This window comes from Parus major, chromosome 2 (assembly GCF_001522545.3).
Source record: "Parus major isolate Abel chromosome 2, Parus_major1.1, whole genome shotgun sequence".
NCBI lineage: Eukaryota > Metazoa > Chordata > Aves > Passeriformes > Paridae > Parus > Parus major.
In genome coordinates, this window is record NC_031769.1 from 131,362,461 (window position 1) to 131,383,571 (window position 21,111).

General features: G+C 34.6%; 1 protein-coding gene across 34 annotated transcripts in view; it reads left to right on the top strand.

Moving 5' to 3' along the window:
* Positions 1–21,111, top strand: part of RIMS2 (regulating synaptic membrane exocytosis 2) — a 443,102-nt gene that overhangs the window by 108,579 nt on the left and 313,412 nt on the right. For all 34 annotated transcript variants that reach the window (XM_033512411.1, XM_033512408.1, XM_015618871.2 and 31 more), the window contains one exon: positions 935–1,242. In XM_033512411.1, coding sequence (XP_033368302.1) covers positions 935–1,242 — 308 coding nt within the window. The remainder of the gene's footprint in view (positions 1–934; positions 1,243–21,111) is intronic.

Consider the following 21,111-nt stretch of genomic DNA (forward strand, 5'->3'; position numbering starts at 1 on the left):
ATACAAATTTTAGGGTAACACAATAATCAATAAACCAATTGAATGGTCCAATGTGTTCATGACCTGTGTCTTGTATTTGATTCCCTACATTCTGATTTATTCTCATATTGCATAATAACTGAATGTTATTATGAAATTAACTATTAACTTATAATTGGTGTTGATTTCCTGAATTTCCATGTGACTAAGGTGATCAGATACAAAAGCTTTGCAAAGAAGTACATTTTAGAATATCAAAAAAATCTCAGTACTATATGCTGGATCACACAACTGGGAGGCTGCAATTATTTTAATAATTTAGTAAGCATATATTGAAAGCTAAATTGTGTGTGTGAAGCGGAGAGAAACACCACCTTATACATAACTTTAGTTATAAAACAGCTTTGATTTAAAATTGCTCTGAAGTCACTTCTTGAAGTCAGCGTTTTTATTCAAGCATCGGATATAGACCATCATGGAAGTAATTCAGCAGACCATTTTTGAGAATTATAAAATTACTTTTTTGCAATTGCAGATGACCTTTTCTGAAGTTCCTTACTCTTAGTGAGAGAATTAAGATGGATTAAAAGTTTAATGATTTTTTAAATTAATTTTTTCTATCATGCTCAAATTACAGTGCTAATTTTCAAAGCTTACATTTATTACTATTAGAACATTTTCATTTAGATTGCTACTGTCTGTTGCTTTCCCTTGTATTACAAATAATGAAAAAAAAAGATTAAAAGTATTTTTTTTTTTTCCCAAAACTAGTTACTGCAAGGTTGTACTGGCATATTTTATTGTATTGTCACTAAGATATTGTAATTTTAATAGAATTAAAACTGCAGTCATTCTGCTTTGGAGATGGTAACAGTCAGATGATGTGTGCTTGCTGTAAATGTTGTAGACAGTGTTTCCAAGCTAATGGATTTTACATTTAAATATGTCTGAACAGGTAATGTGGGTATGTAACTTGTGCCGAAAACAACAAGAAATCCTCACAAAATCAGGAGCCTGGTTCTATAACAGTGGATCCCACGCACCACAGCAGCCAGACCAAGAAGGAATTCGAGCTCTGAGGAACGAGGAAGCACCTCAAGAGAAGAAAGCAAAACTGCAGGAGCATCCGCAGTACCAAGGACCTTCAGGTGACATATCCACACAAGCTTTGGACAAAAACAGATCTCAAGGGCTCACAAGACAAGACTCAATTAAGAATGGTTCAACAGTAAAGCATCAAGTAACAAGTGACACATCAGACAGGTAAGAAAGTATTCAATGATTATCCTGGTAAGATCTGATGAATTTATGCTACAAATTTGGTTTTATCTTTTAAAATTTTGTCTTATTTTTATTCTGTAGTCTATAAAGTACATGCTGGGAGTTTTGAAGCAGCACTGAGAAGTCTTTTGTTGGTTTCAGATGGTCATAGCCAGTGTGTGTTTTTTATTCCTTCTCAATGAAAAAATGTGGGACATGACAGTCGCAGTGTGACAGTTTGTCCATGTGCTTGCAACTTTGTCAAATTACATTGTCAAAGTCATTGTGCTGTGCAGAATGTTACCTTATTTCTTTTGTGGTCACTAACTTTATAGCAAATTCAAAATAGGAATCAAAAAGGCAGATTAATGGAAGGCAACATCTGTTCAGACTACTGAATTAAAACATCTGGTTGTACTTGCAGTATATAGTATTGAGGACAGTGAAATCTTTGTGTAATGGCCTGAGCCTTTTCATGGTTTCTCAGTTTCTTGCTGTTGGCTACTGTCATTAGTATAAATGTTTTTTCCTTCCGTGGTTTACATCAGCGTTACTTGTACTGTTTCAAACTGTTACTCTATCTGTGCTAGTGCAGTAGGAGTTGGTTTAGCCAGAGACTGGAGCAGGAGCTTCCCTCCCTTTTTCTTGATGTAATTATACCAAAAGGTACCAGAAAACTCTCAACCTCAGTGGCTAGGTTTTATGGGTACAAAAAAAATAAAAATGGTTTCATTCAATGAATTTAATTTTTTCATAAACAACACTGGTAGAGATCTTTAAATATGGTAGGAAGAGAAAGATGAGAGTGCTGTTGCTCAGGTGTTTCCATGGAAATGATATCCTCATGCGCATGTGAGAGACCTCCAGCTGCCTTGGAATTTGGCAGCCAGAGCAGTATAATCTGGCAGCTTTTTTCTGCTGCCCAGATATGACCTCATTACAGCATTTATTCTGAGAGCTTGAAATAAGTTAGATGTATATAGTATCTTTTACATTTAGTATACTAAAATAATTGGTTTTTTTTCCTGTACTCTTGTATTCTACCATATTTAATTTCCTATTTTTGGTCTTTCATGAGAACAAATTGAATGTAATTTACCTTTTTTTTGTTTAACTTATTTCTCCTATTGCTGTTTGTTCTGATTTCGCCTGTTGGGTTCAGTACTTAGTTGTTGTGAGTGCTCCTCAGCTACGTGTGTAGTCTCTGAAAAAGACAACTGTCACCCTAGGGAGCAGGAGAGACAGACTGACTCTCTTGCCTTTCGTTTTTTCTCCTTAATTTTGTCAGGAAATTGATATAATAGATAATGTGATAATAAAAAAATCCCAAACCCTTGTTAGCAGCAACAATTTAAATCTGAAAGTGTTTTTATATTATATCCATGCAGAAATATGAAGGGAGAGAGTGATATGTAAATAAATATATAATTGAAGTACACAATATGCATTTACCCTAAGTAGAGTTAAATAATAAACATGTACAGTATAGAGTAGTATTTTTCAAGAGGAAGAATGTAGGCTTTGTGCCTGAAATCATAACTATTTTGCTGATTGTGATCACTTCTACTCAATATATTATTTAAGTTCAGATAGTTTATTCTGTCATCAGCCTCTTCATATTTTATTTGGATAATAATACTGATGTTCCCTAATTAACATATACAGGTATGCTTAGAATATGATATATATTATTTGCTACTGATGGATAGAGGATCTTCTGAATAATTTTATTCCCTAATGTTCCTCACATAGACCTTTTTTTCTGGACCTAATGAAAAAGATTCCTCCATGATGCCTATTCCAAGTCTTACTGGTCAAATGTGCTTTTAGAGGAGAATATTGACAGCTCTGAGAAAGACTGCCCAGAATTCAGTGGTGGGGAGAGACTTTAAGTTTGGATCTTTGTGTGCTGGGGTGCCATTGCTATTCTCATCAATAATACCAGGAAGGCTTACAATTTGTGTTGTTTTTGGCTGGGATAGAGTTTGTTTTCTTCACAGTGTCCGGTATGGGGCTGTGATTTGTGTTTGTGCTTGATTTGGAGTGTGCAGGGTTGATGATACAGAGGTGTTTTTGCTGTTGCTGAGCAGGGCTTACACAGAGCCAAGGCCTTTTCTACTTCTCGTGCTGCCACCCTGGTGAGGAAGCTGGGGGTGCAGGGGAGGTTGGGAGGAGACACAACACCTGTGCTCAGCTGGGACAGGTGACCCAAACTGACCAAAGGGATACTCGATGCCATATGACATCGTACTCAGTAAATAAAGAGGGGTGAAGAAGGAGGAAGGGGGGATATTTCCTGTTCTTAAACTAGGTATCTGCAGAAATTGAGCAACTAACTAGTATGTTAGACCATTTGTCCACATGAAGGAATTCCTTGAGAAAAACTTGGCCATTCAAAATGTCCAAAATAATAAGGAAATAGACAAAAAAGTATTTAGGAGTGTTTGTTGTTTGCCTCACACAATCACAATAATGGAAGTAAATACAAAGTGAGAACGATACTTTCTGTCTTATTTTTCATCCCAAGGACATTAGTTTTGACACAAAAAATAATTTAAAACATTAGAAACAATAACCAGTTGTGAGAAGAAAGGTATTGCTAAGACTTTATACATTTGGATTATGATTTGAATATAAAGGTAAAATATATTCTTTTTGTCAAAGGTTTTTAGCTTTTTTTTTATAGCTTCCATGGGGCTTGCAGCAAGCATTGCTTAGAGGTTCTTTGAATCAAGTATCATATATCTTATCTTGGTCATCTGGTGACACGTTGGTCACAGAGTAAAGGGCAACATTCACTCCTTTAATCTCAAGATCATCAATGTCCTTTCTGTCTCATTCCTGACTGTGTCTTTTCTGGTTGTGCTTTTTTGTTTTTCCATCCTTGAGTAGCACTTACCATATTTTTTTTTCCCTTTTTTCTTTATGAGTATTATTCTTCATTAAAATTTTATTGTTTCAGCCATTAGACTAGTATTCTGTTTCCTTGATGTAAGCAACAGTCCCATTTGCAATTGATAAAGCCCAGCCTGTTTAGACAGATATATAGGTACTGATTATAGATCTTTGACTGATCTGTAATTTGGTGCCTGAAGAAGCCTGGAATGATTTTGGATTGCACATTCTCCAAGAACATGTTTCTTGTATTGGATCCATTACCCAAAAAAATAAAATGTAAAAAAAATATTCAGAAGTAAGTTGTACTTACCAAGAGCAGAACAGTTTTTCATTACTGTTTTTCTTTAGTTCATATAGTAGAATCAGAGCATGACTTAGACTGCTACCTTAAAATCATCTGGATCCACCCCGCCTGCCAGGGGCAAGGACACCTTCCACTGGACCACTGCTGAAAGCCCCATCCAGGCTGGCCTTGAACATTTCCAGAGACAGGGCCATCCACAGCTTTTCTGGAAAACCTGTTCCTGTTCCTGACTAGCCTCACAGTAAAGATTTTCTTCCTTATATCTAGCATCAGTCTCTTTCAGTTTAAATGCTTTACCACATTATTCACATTATCTGGCCTGTGGTGCCTCTACTGCTTTTTATATAGTAAACCTGTGGGTAAGGCAGGGGCAGCAGGCACGTGTGTGATTCACTGAATGACCATGGTGTATTTGACATTGTTTGAGGGGAGACTGATGTAGTTTGTCCCACATGGAGGTTTTGAGCTAAGCACAGCTGAACTGTAATCGTATGTAGTGGTTTTCACAGACTTAACCTTGTGCTCAGGTTGTGTGAATGCTGATAGAGTGTAACACTAGATTCCCTGAAAACTGCAAAATGATGTTAATTCAAGAAATGTGAAATATTATTTTAAGTAATACATAGACTCAGAAGGTCTATTCTGAGGTCTGCTGAGCACAGATGGTAGATTTATAGCTGCAGTTCTTTATTTGCAGACTCACATTAATTCTGGATTAGGCAAAGGGTTATGATTTTATTTTGTTTTCATCAAGATCTTTCATGTAGTCTATTGTTTCCAAGATCTACACTACTCATCATACAATATCTCTTTTATTTCTAGCAGGAAAATCTTTTGAACAGACATAATATTTTTTTTTCAGTCATTCTGCAGCAGGCAATCAGCTTGTGAAATGGTTGATTTCTTCATTCCAAATCCCATGTTTATAATGTCCCATTAAAATGTGTACAACATCTTAAAATCTGGGAAACAAGAAACCTAATGCTGATATGAAGCTTTTTTGTCATTCTCTTTGCCTGAATTGTTAAGTCTTTAAGTGGTATTGCTATACTTAGCTTTTAAAATAATTATTTTCCTTACTCTCAGCAGGATCCATTGTAAAGCCATTTCAGTAATTTTCCACATATGAACTCAGTGTTTTAAACTGTAAATATTTTGTTGCATTCCAGTGGTGTTGCTTCACAAACTATTCTGTGCATATACATAGCTCTCTAAAAGTAGTAAACGACACATGCATCTTCCCAAAGCAAGGTTACAATGACACAGCTATTAATATATAGCTGAAATGGTGTTATGTAGTTTAGGTAGATGTGAATTTCTTAGGGTTTAAAAAAAATATTATTCCTTTCCCTAATCTGTATTTTATGAATCTAAAATGTTCTTCAAAATTTGAAGATGATGACTTTAATTTTACAATATATATTTTTCATACATTGTATTAGTGGAAGAAAAAAATCCTCAAGGATATTTTTCATGAGATTCAGTGAAAAAAAAAGGAAGTGAAAATATTGTGAGAATGTTCATTTTCATGAGTCAATTTATTCCTGCTACATCTATCAGAGGGTAAGCCTTGTCACAGAAAGAGAATTGGTTCTTGGTATAGGAAAAGATCATGATGTGTAAGCTCATGATCTGAAGGAAGACTAATAAATAAAGCTGCCTGAACCCTTTTCAGATTAACTGTAAGGATATGAGATTAAATCATAAAAACCAGAACGAAAACAACAAATTGAGAGAGTGAGCAGCTGCAGAGTTGCACAACAGCGGTATTTATTTTCCAGGCCAGCAGACACAGTAAAGATATATCCTACTCCCTCTTCCTTGTTTTCTCCTTTCAGAGATATATATGTATTTGGGGGTTTATTTTCTATCAAGCCTCTTTGGAAAAAAAAAAAAAAAAGGGATTTTTTTGGGTGGTTTCCAAACACTGTATAGGAGTCTTGGAGAATGCATTTTATTCTGAGTAAGAAATGCAAACAAGAGGCTACTTGGGTCTGAAGGTGCAGAATTTGTGCATGTAGACATGTGCTTCCTACATATAAAGGCTTTATTCTATTGTGTTACCAGTGGCAGTAGCATTGAAAGTGGTTTCCTGTGTCCCTTTCCTTCCATTCTTGGGAGGAATGCCAGTATGAGCTGGCAGTGTAGGATCTGTCTTTTGGGACTGCAGTTGGGGTGTGAACAGAGAGGAAAAAAGAGACCAAAGCAAGAGAGAAAAGGAGGAGAGAGGAAAAAGCAGGCATAAGTGAGACGAGAAACATGAGAGAGCAGCATGAATTTAAAAATGAAAATGTGTGTCCATCTGTTTCATGTTTATATCTTTCTAAAATGATTCTTCTTTAATTGCTGGATCATGAACAACTGACACTGAGAATACCACTGATGGTAGTATATTGCAATTTAAAATCTGACAGTGTAACATTAATGTCAGTCAATTATACTTCTTTTGGAAAAGCTGAAAACTGCCCATTTCTTGAGATTATCACTATTTTTCTTCTGCATCACTTATGACACATCATTGTAGTACAACCTCTGGTTTTGATTGTTTCTATTTCTGAGCACCTGAGTTGATAAATTTCTAGGCCAGATGTGTTAAAATCCCTTTACTTGGACCCATGGAGACTAAGCATATTTGAAAGCAAAGTATTATACCTGATTCTCAAGTAAAATAGAGGTAGTTTAACTTTTTAACCTTTTTTTTTTTTTAACCTGCTGACATATTTAAAGACTTTGAGAAATATTAAAATAATTGTGTAGAGACAAGTATTTAAATTGTGTTGGTATTGAAGAGTGACTGGTAAAGCTGTGTGAAGATTTGTTCATGTTCAGACAACCTAAGGTGTCTCTAAACCTTTTAGAATTCTTTATGTAAGGCATAAAAAAAATGATTTTTTAAACGTTTTTGACCACCACAGTAACAAAACCCCCGCAAACGTTGATAAGCATAATTATATTCTTTCACTTAATGAATAATTTTAATACTCCATACGAGAAATTTGCAGGTTGAGTTTAAAATTGAATCAGTATTTTTTTTCCATGCATGACTGCAAAGGCCTCACAGTGACTTTCCCTGGTGCTAGAACAGGATGCAAAGGGCTTTAGAGGTATCCTACAGTATTTTTAACATATTAACTAAAGATTTAAGTTTTACAGGATTTAAACTGCATCTAAATAAGGTTTTATATTCATCGTCCTACTCCCATTCCAGCATTTTTTACCACTTTAATAGTCCTTAGAGCTGTAAAGTAAAACCAATGTCAATCTGAAAACTAGTCTCAGTATGTTTCTTGTGCTTTAATTTCATTGTATGCTTTCTATGATTCTTGCGATAATAGTTTACAAAGAGTTCAACAAATTAGGTTTTTTTCTTCACAGAACTGTTCTTTTAATTTTTTAATTCATCTACATGTAGAATTAAGGGTGTGGATCAGCTTTTCAATGCTGTTCCAGTTTTCAGGTAGAAACTGAATTTAAACTTATCTGCAGTCTCAGTCTCAAATGACATTAGAAAATAATTTAATAATAACTATGGCTAGAGGAAGCAATAGAAATTTAGGGGAAGAGATCCAGAAAAAGTGCAGTATTTAATTATTGAGAAGAAGTACCTTGGGTCCAAGAAAGTCAGAAATCCTTTAATGCAGAAATTTTAATGAAATAATTAGACACTTATGACAAGGATTAAGCTACACTCTCTTATGAAGATGAGTAAGGATTTTGGTACCGTTTGTTATGCAAGGTCTCTGTAAGGAGTTCCTGAACAATATTTACATTAACAGTCCAGACTACCTATAGTGGGTACACTTTGTTTCTACCTGTCATTATTGGGTTGCTACGGGTTGTAGCATATTCATTCTGTTCTAACTTCTGGAAAAGAAGTGGAGCTTTTTCACTCCATTACCTTTGTAGAACTGTCTGTTTTCTGAGAAATGAAACTCCTTGTACAGTTCTTTATCTCCTAATATTGGTTTTGTGCAGCTCCTGCTCACATGAACAGTGTCAGCTCTGACACAGCGTTCAGGACGTGCAGCCACACTGTGACTTCAGTGGGGTTTTTCTGAGCTGTGCCTTGCTTCCCTTCCTCCCCTTTTATTTTCTCTAACTGATTATGATTTATGAGAAGATATCTTTTATGATTATTTTCAGGTGAGTCTTTATCTAGTTGTATAACCTATATTGAGTAGCACTGGGCCTCTGACCAATGGCAGCTACAATTTTGGATCCTCTTTTTGAGAAAGATAATCTGTTTGTAAAAGAGAGAAAGAGAAGTGGAAAATTCTAGAACTGTGACAGAACTAAACTACCTCAATAAAGAGTCTAAAACTGCCATTCCTTCTCAAAAAACCTTCCTTCTCAACCACGAGGGTGTTTTAATTAAGAACATAACAAAATATTTAATTCCAGCTTTAAGGGATAATGTTAACTCAGGTGCAATCATCCTCCACAGTGAGGTATCTTATGTAGATTTTAGGGAATTTAATTTTCAAAGTTTGCAGTAGAGAGCCTTTTCAAAAATAATTCCATTTCAACATGATGTTTTTATTTTGCTTACTGTTCCTGATTATTTTATTCTCAATTAACAGTTGTTGCATGCTGATTATTGAAAGCTATCACTTACTATTTGGTTTTTCTCAGTCTTGAGCTCAGGGAAGTCTGGATATTCAGTGCTTATATTTGGTATCTTTGAAGGGGAGTTTGGCCTTCCATTGCAGTGTTACACTTCTGTGTAGCACAGCTATGTCTTTGCCTGTGCTAAAAGACTCTTAATAACTTAAATCTGTAAGCACAGATATCATCTGTACTAGAATATTGAACATTTTTATTAAGCTGCAGTCAGACTGCAGCTAACATTTATGACACTAAATGAGGTTTTGCTTTTAACTAAACAGAGCTGGTAAAAAAACAGTATCAGAAAAAATTGAGGGTAGCGGCATTTATAAATTATTTTTTATAATTAATGAGGCCAATACCTTTCTGGGCTGGCATATCTTGAAGTGCAGTTTTGTTGGTCTTGCATAAACTTGAATGTTAGAGCATTAGAGCTCACTGTGTGCTCATAATCCTTAGTTGTACTGTCCTCTGTTCTTTGGAGGAAAAGTTCCTTTAAGAGATATAAATAACATATTTTTTTAAAATTTCAGATTTTAAAAGAAATGGTGTGTAAAGGTGAATAAGATACATCTGTGGAGGGTAGATGAGGGAAATTTCTAGCATTTGGTAAAGAACTCTGCTAAGTCAAGTTTATTGTTTCTAGCAGATAATTAATTCTGGCATCTTCAGGAAGCAATTAAATGAATGGCTTTTTGTTTTCATATTTTTTACCATAGCTATATAGACTGAAATAAGATAAGTGAGACTGCATGGTTGTTACTGGTGCAAATTCTTTGTCTTTTCCTTTGTGTCTCTAGAAGTCACAAATGATAAAGAAATCACTTCTGTAGTGCAATTTAGTTGTCACTTATCTTTTACCTGGTAAGATTAAAAATTTTAGTAACTGTCAATCTATTTTATTAAGTCAGATTTGAGGAAAAAATGTAACAAAAATGAATGTAATTGGACCAGGCTGACCATATTTTCATAATTCAAAGTTACATTATAAAGAAATATGATTTTCTTTCTACCTTGTCTTTATCACAATTTTTCTGTTTCTTTTTCTGTGTCTTCTTCAAGACAAATCCTTTCATCCCTTTGCCTACTCTGGAATGTCCTTCTAGAATTATTTAGTTAGTTCATTATTTTATTACCTCATTTATTTTGTGTCTCACTGTCTCTTTTTCACTGGCGTGAGAAACAAAGCCAAACAAACTCTGGTTAGACATTGAAAGTGCTTTAAAAGATATACCCATGATATTTTTTCACCTGAAGACAGACTTTTTTTCCTTCTTTATGCCAATTCTTTTACTTTTCCCTTGATGTCGTTCACTTCTTTTCTTCGCTTTACAAACATTAATTCTGCAACCATTCCTAAGTGTCCTTTCAGTTTTGTGGTGAACTAATTGAATACTTCTCTCCCAATGTCTGAGAAATCTAAATTTTGTGCCTTTCAGAAAAGAAAGAGCTTTCTAAATTCTTTAATAACCAGAATGAAGACAGCCACAGACATTTTAAGGGAATAGTTGCAGCAAAGTAGTGCAGTGCAATGTCATTTGAAGTTAAGTAGGTGACCTGAAGTCAGTTACGCTTAAAGTGGACTTCTAAAATCCAAGGTAATATCAGTATATGATAAGCAGTGGGTTGTGTATACAAGTGACTTGTTCTGACTTCCTGCACTATGCAGCTCTGTGCCCTGTAATCATGCCCTGGTGTTTTTAGAAAATGACATCAGCAAGTGCCTGGTTCTGCAGCACTGAGCTTCCTTGAAATGCTATTAGGGACCCCAGAAACTCTATCATCTTCATAGAAGATCAAGAGGTTAAGTTGCTCCCAAAACAGTTTTCCAAATTTCTGCTCCACTGTTTTGTCAGCTGGTATTATATGCTTGAGTTGGCCCCTAGATGTAATTTATCTGCCTAAGCAAGTTTCTATTTTGCAGCTTGTAATAGGATGAACCATGGACTTTGCTGCAGAAACCCCATTTTCCTTGTAAAAAGAAAATGGCAAGAGCTCTTATGGTAAGGCTGTGATAGAAAGAAATGCATTTTAGCTGCAAGATGTTACATTTGTAATGACTGTGAAAATGCTGGACTTCAAATGAGTTCTCGATGATCACTTAAAAAATGTAAAAAATACCTAGCAAAGCCAAGGAGATTAAAGCAAAAAACATCTGATTTGCTTTATAATGCCAAATAAATTGGTAAGCTTCAGAAGGACATTGCATTCTAAAGTTCCAAATCAGTGCACAAAACTGATTTTTTTTTGAAGAGGTAGATTAATTTTAATTGAAACTTTTTGACTCTGGCATGAGGTGCTGGGCTGACAAAAAATCACTTGCTTCAGTTGCATCTTTATGCTGGAGTTAGAACCGTGAAAAATATTTAAGCTAGGAGAGGAATCACAATTAGTTCAACAATCTCAATCCTTGAATATAGGAAATTTGACAACTCAAAGGTTAGTTCAGTAATTCCACCTACTCACTAGGATGAGATAATTGCATTTTATTCCTAAAATGGACATGTAGTGATTAATCTTCCTGTACCATTTATTAAGATGGTTTAGAACAAAAAAAAAGTATTCTTGAAAGAAAAAAAATTAACTTCCATATGCATTTCTTATAAAACAATGTATATGTTGGGTGCTTCTTGTGTATCAAGTACATACAATGAAGACTGAAGAATTGACTTTCATTTACAAAATAGATATCAATATTTGGACCAAGAAATTTGATCTGAATAAAGTAAAATTGAAGTAAAGTATAATTTAATTTATACTCAGCAGATTTTTTAATGCAGACATTCTTTCCCAAATTAGAATATACCCTGAGAACCAGAGTAAGAAGGAAAAGAGGAAGATGTGTCACTTAAATAATGGAAAAGAAAGGAATATTTTGTAGATGGGACTCAGAATATTGAACTTTGGATATTAAGTGCCATACTAATAGTGTCTCAACTTCTCCAAAAAAATTGTTTTGGATGATGATAAACTGCATTGCAGTAATGACTGATCCACTAACATAGACCTGGATAATTTTTACCCGCTTTATTTCTTTCTCCTCCTTTGACTAATTAAGAGAATATATTAGAATGTTTGTGTACTTTTGGTAGATATTCCCAAATGCTGTCAGTTATTTTTGGTGTTAAGCCTGGTGAAGCTAACCAAACCAGGAGATTTTGCTCAAGCAAAGATTTGAAATTTCACTATGTGACATACGGATATTTCTTTCAGAAGCAGTTTTTCTTTTTGAAAATGAGATTTATTTAGAAATTTATTCTGTGGTATGTCACCAAGTATCATGAAGCCTTACAGTTACAACAATCAATTATGAAATTAACCCTAACTCCCTTCCCAAGCGGCAAATGATGCCTTTATTCCACTAAAATAGAAATCCTGTATTAAATGGAAATCTTTCCAAAGTAAAATATTTACACAACCTTAATGCTTCTAAAATCCAGGCTCCATGACACTGGCAAAGGAAATGAATTCCAGAAGTGTGTGATCATCAGGAAAATATCCTTCTGGTATTCCAATCAGCTGAATATAGGAACGACCCATGAGACCATAAATCTCATAATGACATGAAAGGAAGATAAATTAGTCTCTTTGAACTCATCCCCAGGATATGGAAGATTCAAATTTTTAACCAGTGGACTGAACAGCAAAAATTAATAAACAATCCAGTGCTGAGATGTGCTGTCATAGCTTCTGTTAAACAAACTGAAAATACTGATTGTAATCTTACTGTCATTTGGACAATGATCTGTCTTTTAGTTTGCACATATATTAGTCTTTTAGTCTAGTTTCCATCACAGGTCACCCGGACACATTGACACCCAACACAAGTTTGGACCTTTAAGGACCAAATCAGTCATCTGAAAGTAGAGATGTGGCAATAAATTTCAGGATATATTCCAAGTGAAAAAAAGTAATTTCTAAAATTAATTAAACTCCCAAATTCATTGTGAATGGTAGCCAATTTCTGCAATGTATAACCACCATGGATTTCAAGATCAATGGAATTGTTATTTTCTTTACATAACAAGGAAATATACTATCAGCCTGCTCACCAAAAAAGCGCTTGTGTAAAGGATGCTGTAACTGTGGTAACCGTGTCTTTCATGAAGAAAATATTTTCTCTTTATCTGAGTGCATCTATTGGAATAATTTCTGTGTTGAGGCATTTACATGGTTGGTAATTGTTGGACTGTCACAGGATTTATTTTTTGCTGACTGTTTCTTAAATTTCTATAACTTGGAGTATAAGAGATACAAGTACAAACTGCCTATGAACACTGAAGAAATCAACTTGCTCCTCGAATACCTCATCCTTAAATGGACAGGAAAGATAGGTATCTGCAAACTGTTAGTGAGTGTATTTTCAGGTTCTATTATAAGTATTTTGCATTATTAATTATGCATAATACTTTTAAAATAATATGTTAAATCACCTTTTATATTTTGGAATGGTGAAAATCAGTCACTTTTTATGAAAGTGAAGAATAGAAATCTATTTTGTAGAAGATCAAGTTTTCAGTGCACTGCTTCAAAAATCAATCAAATCTCTGTTCTAGGCCAGCAGTTCTTGTCTAGAGAGACACATCTCATTGGTGAACCATCCAGAACTGCAAATGAAGCATAAAGCAGGATTCATGTACAATAATGAGGTGCAAGAAAATATCAATTGATTGTAAGTCAGCTGAAGGTAAAATTGGTTGAAATATACTATTCTAAAGCACACATTCTACAAGGTGCAGCATCTACTGAATATTGAGCCTTCTCTACTTCTTCAACCATTGTGTAGAAAATTTGATGTTCCTGTTGGATAAAGGAGCTATTTAGCCAGGGGAATGAAGTCTCACTTAGATCTTTTCTAACTCGGATTCTTCCACCTTAATACTACTCCTTTAATACTTTTAAAAATATTATTTATATATTGCATTCTACATATATGGATGTGGACAAATGTATATATTCATACTAAAAGGTTAGGATGCCTAGCCATTTCAGTAAGGAAATGTAGGGAAGTAGGGAAGCAGAGAACTGATTATGGTACCATCATTTGACCCAGAATTTCCAGAAATTTATTTTGTGGAGATGTATTTCTCCTGTAGGAATCTGACCAGCCCCGCAGAAACGAAAAAAAAAAATTAGTAGCATTTATTAATTATTTTGGTACAAAATGGAATCATGCTCTTGCAGATTGAAGAATTGATTTTTACATTTATTAGACAAATAGGTTGGTTTTCTTGTTTACCAAATGCAATTGCTGCCTCAGTAGCTCTTTATATAAATTATATCTTACGTCAGGACAGTGGTTTAAAACCCCCTTATCCCTGGATTTGAAGGCTTCTTTTTTTATATCTGACATCAGCCATCAATAGGAGTTTTGCTAGAAGCTGTGAATGTCTCTAAAGTACCTGTGTTATATGAGGGGAAAATGCATGAGTTGGAAAAAGGGAGAGAATGCACACACCTGGACTTTATTCAGATATTGTGTCAGAACGCATCTAAGGCAGGAACTGGAAAGTGTTCTCAGATCTAGCAGTAGAAATGCAACCACAGATTTATACTCCTACCTCCTAAATAAAATAATTAGACAAGCATAAGAACTCTTCATTAATTCTATTTCTGGGTGCTCATTCAATTTTGGTTGAAAAGATTTTTTTCCCCCTACATGTTCCTCTTTCTTTCTATTAATTATAGAGGAAGAAAAAGGTGGCTAGCTTTCCAAACCACACTGCTTAGTCATCTACATTTAGGTGGGATGAATCTTGGTGTCTTTGTATTTAAGGTCAAACAATCTAAATTCAACCTCTAAATTTGCCTAAAATCAGTAACATCTTCATTTTTAGGCATAGACTTTCCTAAGCAAGGAACATTTAGAAATTCCCAGAACTGTCAAGTGAGGTAGAACAAAGCACTGGAATTTTATTACAGACCAAGCATGTTGTATATATTGTGTAATATTCAGAAGGAAAAAGATAAGATAAATAATTTAAATTATACATTTTATGTAATTATTTACAACTATTCTATGCCTTGTCATATTTAAATAAAATTTCCTGTATTGCCATTCAGCTAATGTATTAAAGAGAATTCTTCAGAGAGGTTTGAGAAGCCATTATCTATGCTGAGCTAAGGAAATTAAACCACAAGTCAAAGTTAAAGATATCTAAAAAATAATTATACTGAGAGGTATACCCAGTTGTGAGGCATACTTACTAATTTCAAGAATTAGTACTGTTGTGGTATAGTCTATCATAATAAATAACAAAAGGTTTGCAAATGATAATTTTCCTGTTTCCTTTGTCTAATTTGTTTAGTTTTTTCCCCTGTCTTACTCATCCTCAAATGCGCAGTTTGTGTGTGGTCAGTGCCAGTTTTCGTATGTGTCAATACCAGCCCTAACAGTAGGATTTCCCAAGTGAACATATGGCACATTTCCTAGTATCTGTGTAAGGAACAAAGTTGGACCCACCATTGTGTTATCTGAGTTTTAAAAAATGTAAAATTATTTCTTCAGTAAAAGTATTTATTGTAAATTACCTGACATTTAACTTTCACAAGTCTTTATTTTTTTCATTTCATAGATTTAGAATTTCATTAAAAAGAAAATGATAAATAAATATAAAATCTCAGCTTCCAAGTATTTTATTTGTAGAACATATTCTCTCCTAAGCAGTAAGTATGCAGGCCAAATATAATGTTTAACTTGCTTGCCACTTTTTAGGAAGTTTTAAAGCCATCCTGATCAGGGGATCGCAATAATTTCTTTCATTTACTTAGACCATGATCAGAGGCGTGGGAATTAGTTACTTTGTGTCCTCCCAGAACTCAGCACATCTAATTAAGGACAGTTGGGACTTTTCTACTTAGGAAGTCCAAAGCTGATCTGGAATTTCCCATCAAAACTTGGCTTTTTGGGCTGATGTACTTTGTACTCCTTGGCTTCCTTGAGAATCTGTAGATGTCAAGGTTAGTTTTGTCTTTTATTAAAAAGTTGGCAGTTGCTTACCCTTTTTCCCTGTGTGTTGAAGACATAAGTACTGAGAATTTTTGGAGATGGAATATCCAGATACCTGTGAAGGTGCTAAAGGTAAACTGACAGCTTATTTTATCCTCAGTGTAAACAGATTAATGAGAGCATCCTCTTTACCATTTTGAGTATTGTGGTACTTGCTGGGCGAGTTCGTGACTGAGGAGCAGTGCACAGACTGCTTCCACTGGCACTAGAGCGGTTCCAGTATTTGGAAACGTGCTAGAGGCATAGTGTTGAACTGCGCTTTTGGGCCTTAATCCAAAGACTGTTGGCATGCAGTGTTATTCCTGATTTCACTGGAATTAGGCTGCTTAAACACTTGATGCTACAAGGAATGTATTTCATCACACTTTGGAACAGCAAAGTTCTAGTATCCTACACAGGAAATAAGACAAGGGCTTGGGATCCACACCTCTTGTGTGGACCACTGATGTTACTCTTACCTGCAACCTTAATCACATCACTTAAGCTTCATATCCTAAAGCATTTAATAGACCTTATGCTTACAAGGCTTGTGAACTGTTTTTTGAAGCTTATTCTAGGGATAAATTTTTATTTAATTATTTGGTATTATTGCTAGTGGAACAGGAGATAAACTTTGTGGGTTTATCTCACATAATAAACTGTAAGTCCTTTGTGCATGGGATGCCACTCACAGCAAGTCTGATGGAAAATGAAGAAGAAGGAGTTAAATACACCTTGGAGGCAGTTCCATGAGCTCCAGAACCAGTACAGCCTATGATGGTGTCTCATGTTTTTCTATCCTAATTATTCTGTGATGTGGTGGAGGTTCACAGTAACCTGAGCATCTTTTCATGTCACCTTTGGTAATTTTGTCAAAGTTTGGATGGCAGTGTTGTGGCTATTTGCTGACCATACTCTTGAACTGTCTTTCTGCTATGATAGTCAATGAGTAATAGTTCTCAGTTTTACCCACCCTTCCTCTATGCACACTGACTTGGGTCTTTCTGCTCCTGTGATGATATAAAATTTCGCAGAGATTGCTGGAATTTAACCATATAGGCCCTATGAAATTACCCAGTCTCCTCAAGCATATCAGTCATGATGGTAGATGGTAATATGGAGGAAAAAAGAGAAAAACAGACTGTCCAGATTTCTAGGTCTCATCTATTGGCCTAAACAGTAACTTATACTAAGGGAGAATATAGATTAATTTAAATGGATACATGAGAGAAATATGGAGAAGGACACTGAAAAGAATTAAATAAATGGAATGGAATGCCTCAGAAAAGAAACAAAGAAATGTGAAGATACTGAGAATAAAACACAAGGAAAAAACCCCAATATTTTATGGTGTAAGATGAGGATGAATTTACTTTCTTTTACATTACTGTACTTTGGTAGTGGATATTTTCTGTAACGAGGTTTGGTCTCTTAGCTGGAATTTCAGTATCTTCCATTGTAGGTCTGTGACCTGACTACTAAGGATTAAAATCAGTATCACTTTTCCATTCTTGATTAATGTTTAACTCAGTGAATTAAATAGTTCTTTCAATATTTAATTATTTTACGGGGGAGAGAATAGTGTCAACAGCAAAGACAAATTCCCTTAGGAATAACCAGGGGTATGTTGATAAGAACTTTGTGGGCATATTTTAGGAATCCAGTAGAGAAACCAGGTGGGACTCGGTTTTCCATGCCTCCTAACACTGTTCTAACTGCCCAACTACCTGTAATAAGAAGAATGGTGCACTTTGAATGACTTTGCTCAGGCTCCAGCAGAACGAGAAGATTCATTTTTACAATTCTTGGACAGAGACTGATGCTTCCCTGTTTCCTGGATTTAGGTACTTTTATCCTTTTGGGTTTGGGGCTTTATCAGTATCCCTTTCTTTATAATTTCCTACAGTATGTATTCAGAATACTGGCTTCTATGACTTCTGTTATGTGTTTAAATTTGCAGTTGTAGATTATGCATTAGTTGCTAAACTTCTCTTGTGAAATGGAACTTTTGATCATTGATGTGATGAAATACAAATGGGTGTGTGCTTTATCCCAAAAGAAAGTCTGCTTGCATTTCACTTGCAGTAGTGAAGTAAAATTACCCATCCTTGACTGGAATTTCCAACAGTCCTTAAAATCATGTCCCACCTTGGAGCGTCAGTTTGCTGACCCAGAATGAGTTGTCTTATAAACAGTAATAATACACCACTATCTAATGTCCTGGGCCACCCTTGTTAACTTACCTGTTTGAAAAGAATTTGTTCAGAAGTTTTTTCTTTTCATAATGAAAGTCAGTCAAAAATTTTTAATCATGAGTATTTAATTAAATGCTTTGATAAAGACATGTTGGAGATTGATGGTGGTGTAATACAGGTATTTATGTGCTAATAATTAAAAAGAATGATGTAGTATTTAGATGAAAAAACCAGTAGACATTAGACTTTCTGTACATCTAAAAAAATCCCACTTTTATCCCCAAACTCCAAGTGACTCAGCTCTACAATTTTCTTCTGTGTTTCCATCAAACTATACTTAGATACTATCCAGTAGATTAGAATGGAATTGAATCCAAAATTGTTCTTGATAGTATCTTTTATCACAGAAAAATCTTTGTCTTATAAACTGTAATGTACAGCTTTAATAAGTTTGTGTGACTGTACCTTGTTTGAACTACAACATCCTGTGAAATCTTTTCTATTTGCCTATAATAAGAAGTGATGCATGTAAGTAATGCTTGAGATAACGTTTTTATACATATTGTCAGCTTTTTTGTAAAATAGATTTCTGAAATCTAGAATCAATTCAAGAATGTTTAATCTTAAGTTTGAAATAGAAATATTTTATATACATTTGAAAATGCTCATATTTGGGAGCTTTCTTGATAACTTTTCTTCTTAAAAACTTGTATCTGGTTGACTTTTATTAAGATTCATTTTGGCTGCAGAGAGAGGTATCTGTATGGACCTCAGTGTGGCTTGTCTTAATGGATACAATGATGCTTTCTCAGGCTTGTCTTTTCATTTTGATATAGGCTGTCAACCATGTCAGGTAGTTGTTCAGACTATCTAGTAGTCATTTTGCTCTTTCTCTGCAATATCTTTAAAGTGCTTGGTCTTCATTTCCATTAAATCCTCGATAAAATTGGTGGAAATGAAATGTATTATTATTAAGCCATAAATAGCAAGAGCATATACATAAATATTTTTGCAAGTATAAATACACCAAATACTATAATAAAGATCACTGTAAAAATTATTTTAATGAGGCCCTTAAAGAATAGGAAATGCTTGAAACAGAAATGCTTGGGCAGTGTTTGGTGCTTATTAAGTCCGCAATTAGGGGCTTCCCAAAAAAAAGAGAAGCCTGTGCATATAGGACATCTCTTTCTTCTAATATTGGTATTGGAGAGTGTAGAGAGCTCTAAATAACAGAAAAGGAGATCTCAAGTTAAATATCAAGTAGGTAGAAAACTAATCACTGTCTTTCCAACATGCTTATGTGAAGCTTTAATTCGGGAATGCTGCGGGCATAATTTCCTGAACCTTAGAAATTACACTGAATCACTGCCCTTCCCAACAGGAATTTTTTAGTATAAGAAACAGTGACACATTTGAAGATCCATAACAGCACTGAAATTAGGTAAATAGTACCTGTACCATTTTGTTCTCAAACAATACCAATGTACAGAAAATAAATTTTATGTGTGGTTCTACTGAGTTCTTTTGATTGTCGGTTTCATTCTGATTCTCAAAGGATGAGTACTTCAGTGGGCAGAGCCTACTTTCCTTATGCTCCTTCATTCCATTCCCTTCAGCCCCTTCTTGTTAGGTCTCCTTACTTGCTTGATTCTTCTCAGATAAATAATGAAATTTTGGAAAAGTGGAAGTACCTAAAAAGATACATTAGTAGGAAGTCCACATTATAGGGTCAACACACTACTCTAGACCACACAATAAATACAGGAAATAATTGTTTATTGGCTAAAGGGTCTCTTGGTGTGCGTTAGAAGGGTCAGGAAAGAAAGGAAATTCTCTTTTATTCTGTTCCATTCATTTTTTGAAAAGAAAAATGGTATTTTAAATTAACACTACATTCAATTTTGATGAAAATTCCAGATGTATGAAAAAATATGTATTTGCACAAATCTCATTTAATTATAGTTGAATTTTCTGCTAGCAGCAACTGTGAAATTTGCCTTTAAAAGTATCCTTTTACTTCCCTATGAAACATTTTACATGCATGAGTGTCTGCAGAGTACTCTTTATTCTTTACTCCAAAATAAAATTAAAAAATTAAAAGTTTTAAATATGTGTCTTTTGTCAGTAGTTTTAGGACAATCTTAAAAAAAATAAGAAAGAGAAGGAAGAGTGTATGCCCTAACTTCCATTTTAAACATCTGAGAATGAAGACATAGAAAGATTAATGCCAAATGTTCAGAACTTGATTGCAACTACAGGAACATTTTGACTGTGATGCCCATTTATAAGGCACACAACAAAAGGGTAATGTATTAAAATATTTGATAAAATACTGGTTTTGTACCTACTCCATGGCCAACATTGCCTCTGAACTGTTCAGTGGTGCATGTTACACTGATTGGAATAACTTGAACTTCTGTGTGGAGGGACAACTCTGTTCTTGGAGCAGTTGAGAAAATTTGGGGTTGTTTGATGGAATGAATATAAAGGCAAATTTTCTTGCATTCCAAACATGAATTCTCTGTAATATAGGTAAGGTGGTTACCAAGTATTTTTCATTTTATTGTAGCAAGATAGCCACAAATACCCATCAGTTCCTACTTCAGGCCTCAAAAGTTGCCAGCTTTGACAGACATAGAACTTATTACTTTTGTTGCAAACTGTAATACATTGCTCAAATACAAATGCTTCCATAATGCACAGTATGATATGGACAGAAAAACAGGTATTAAAAACTATTTTGGGTAGTACTTTTTAGGGTTTCACATGAGTTTTGTGAACAGATTTCTTAACAGATATTTTAACAATTTAAAAAAAAATATTAAACATGGGTGGTAGTGGGGAGTTGCATATATATATATATATATACACTAATGAAA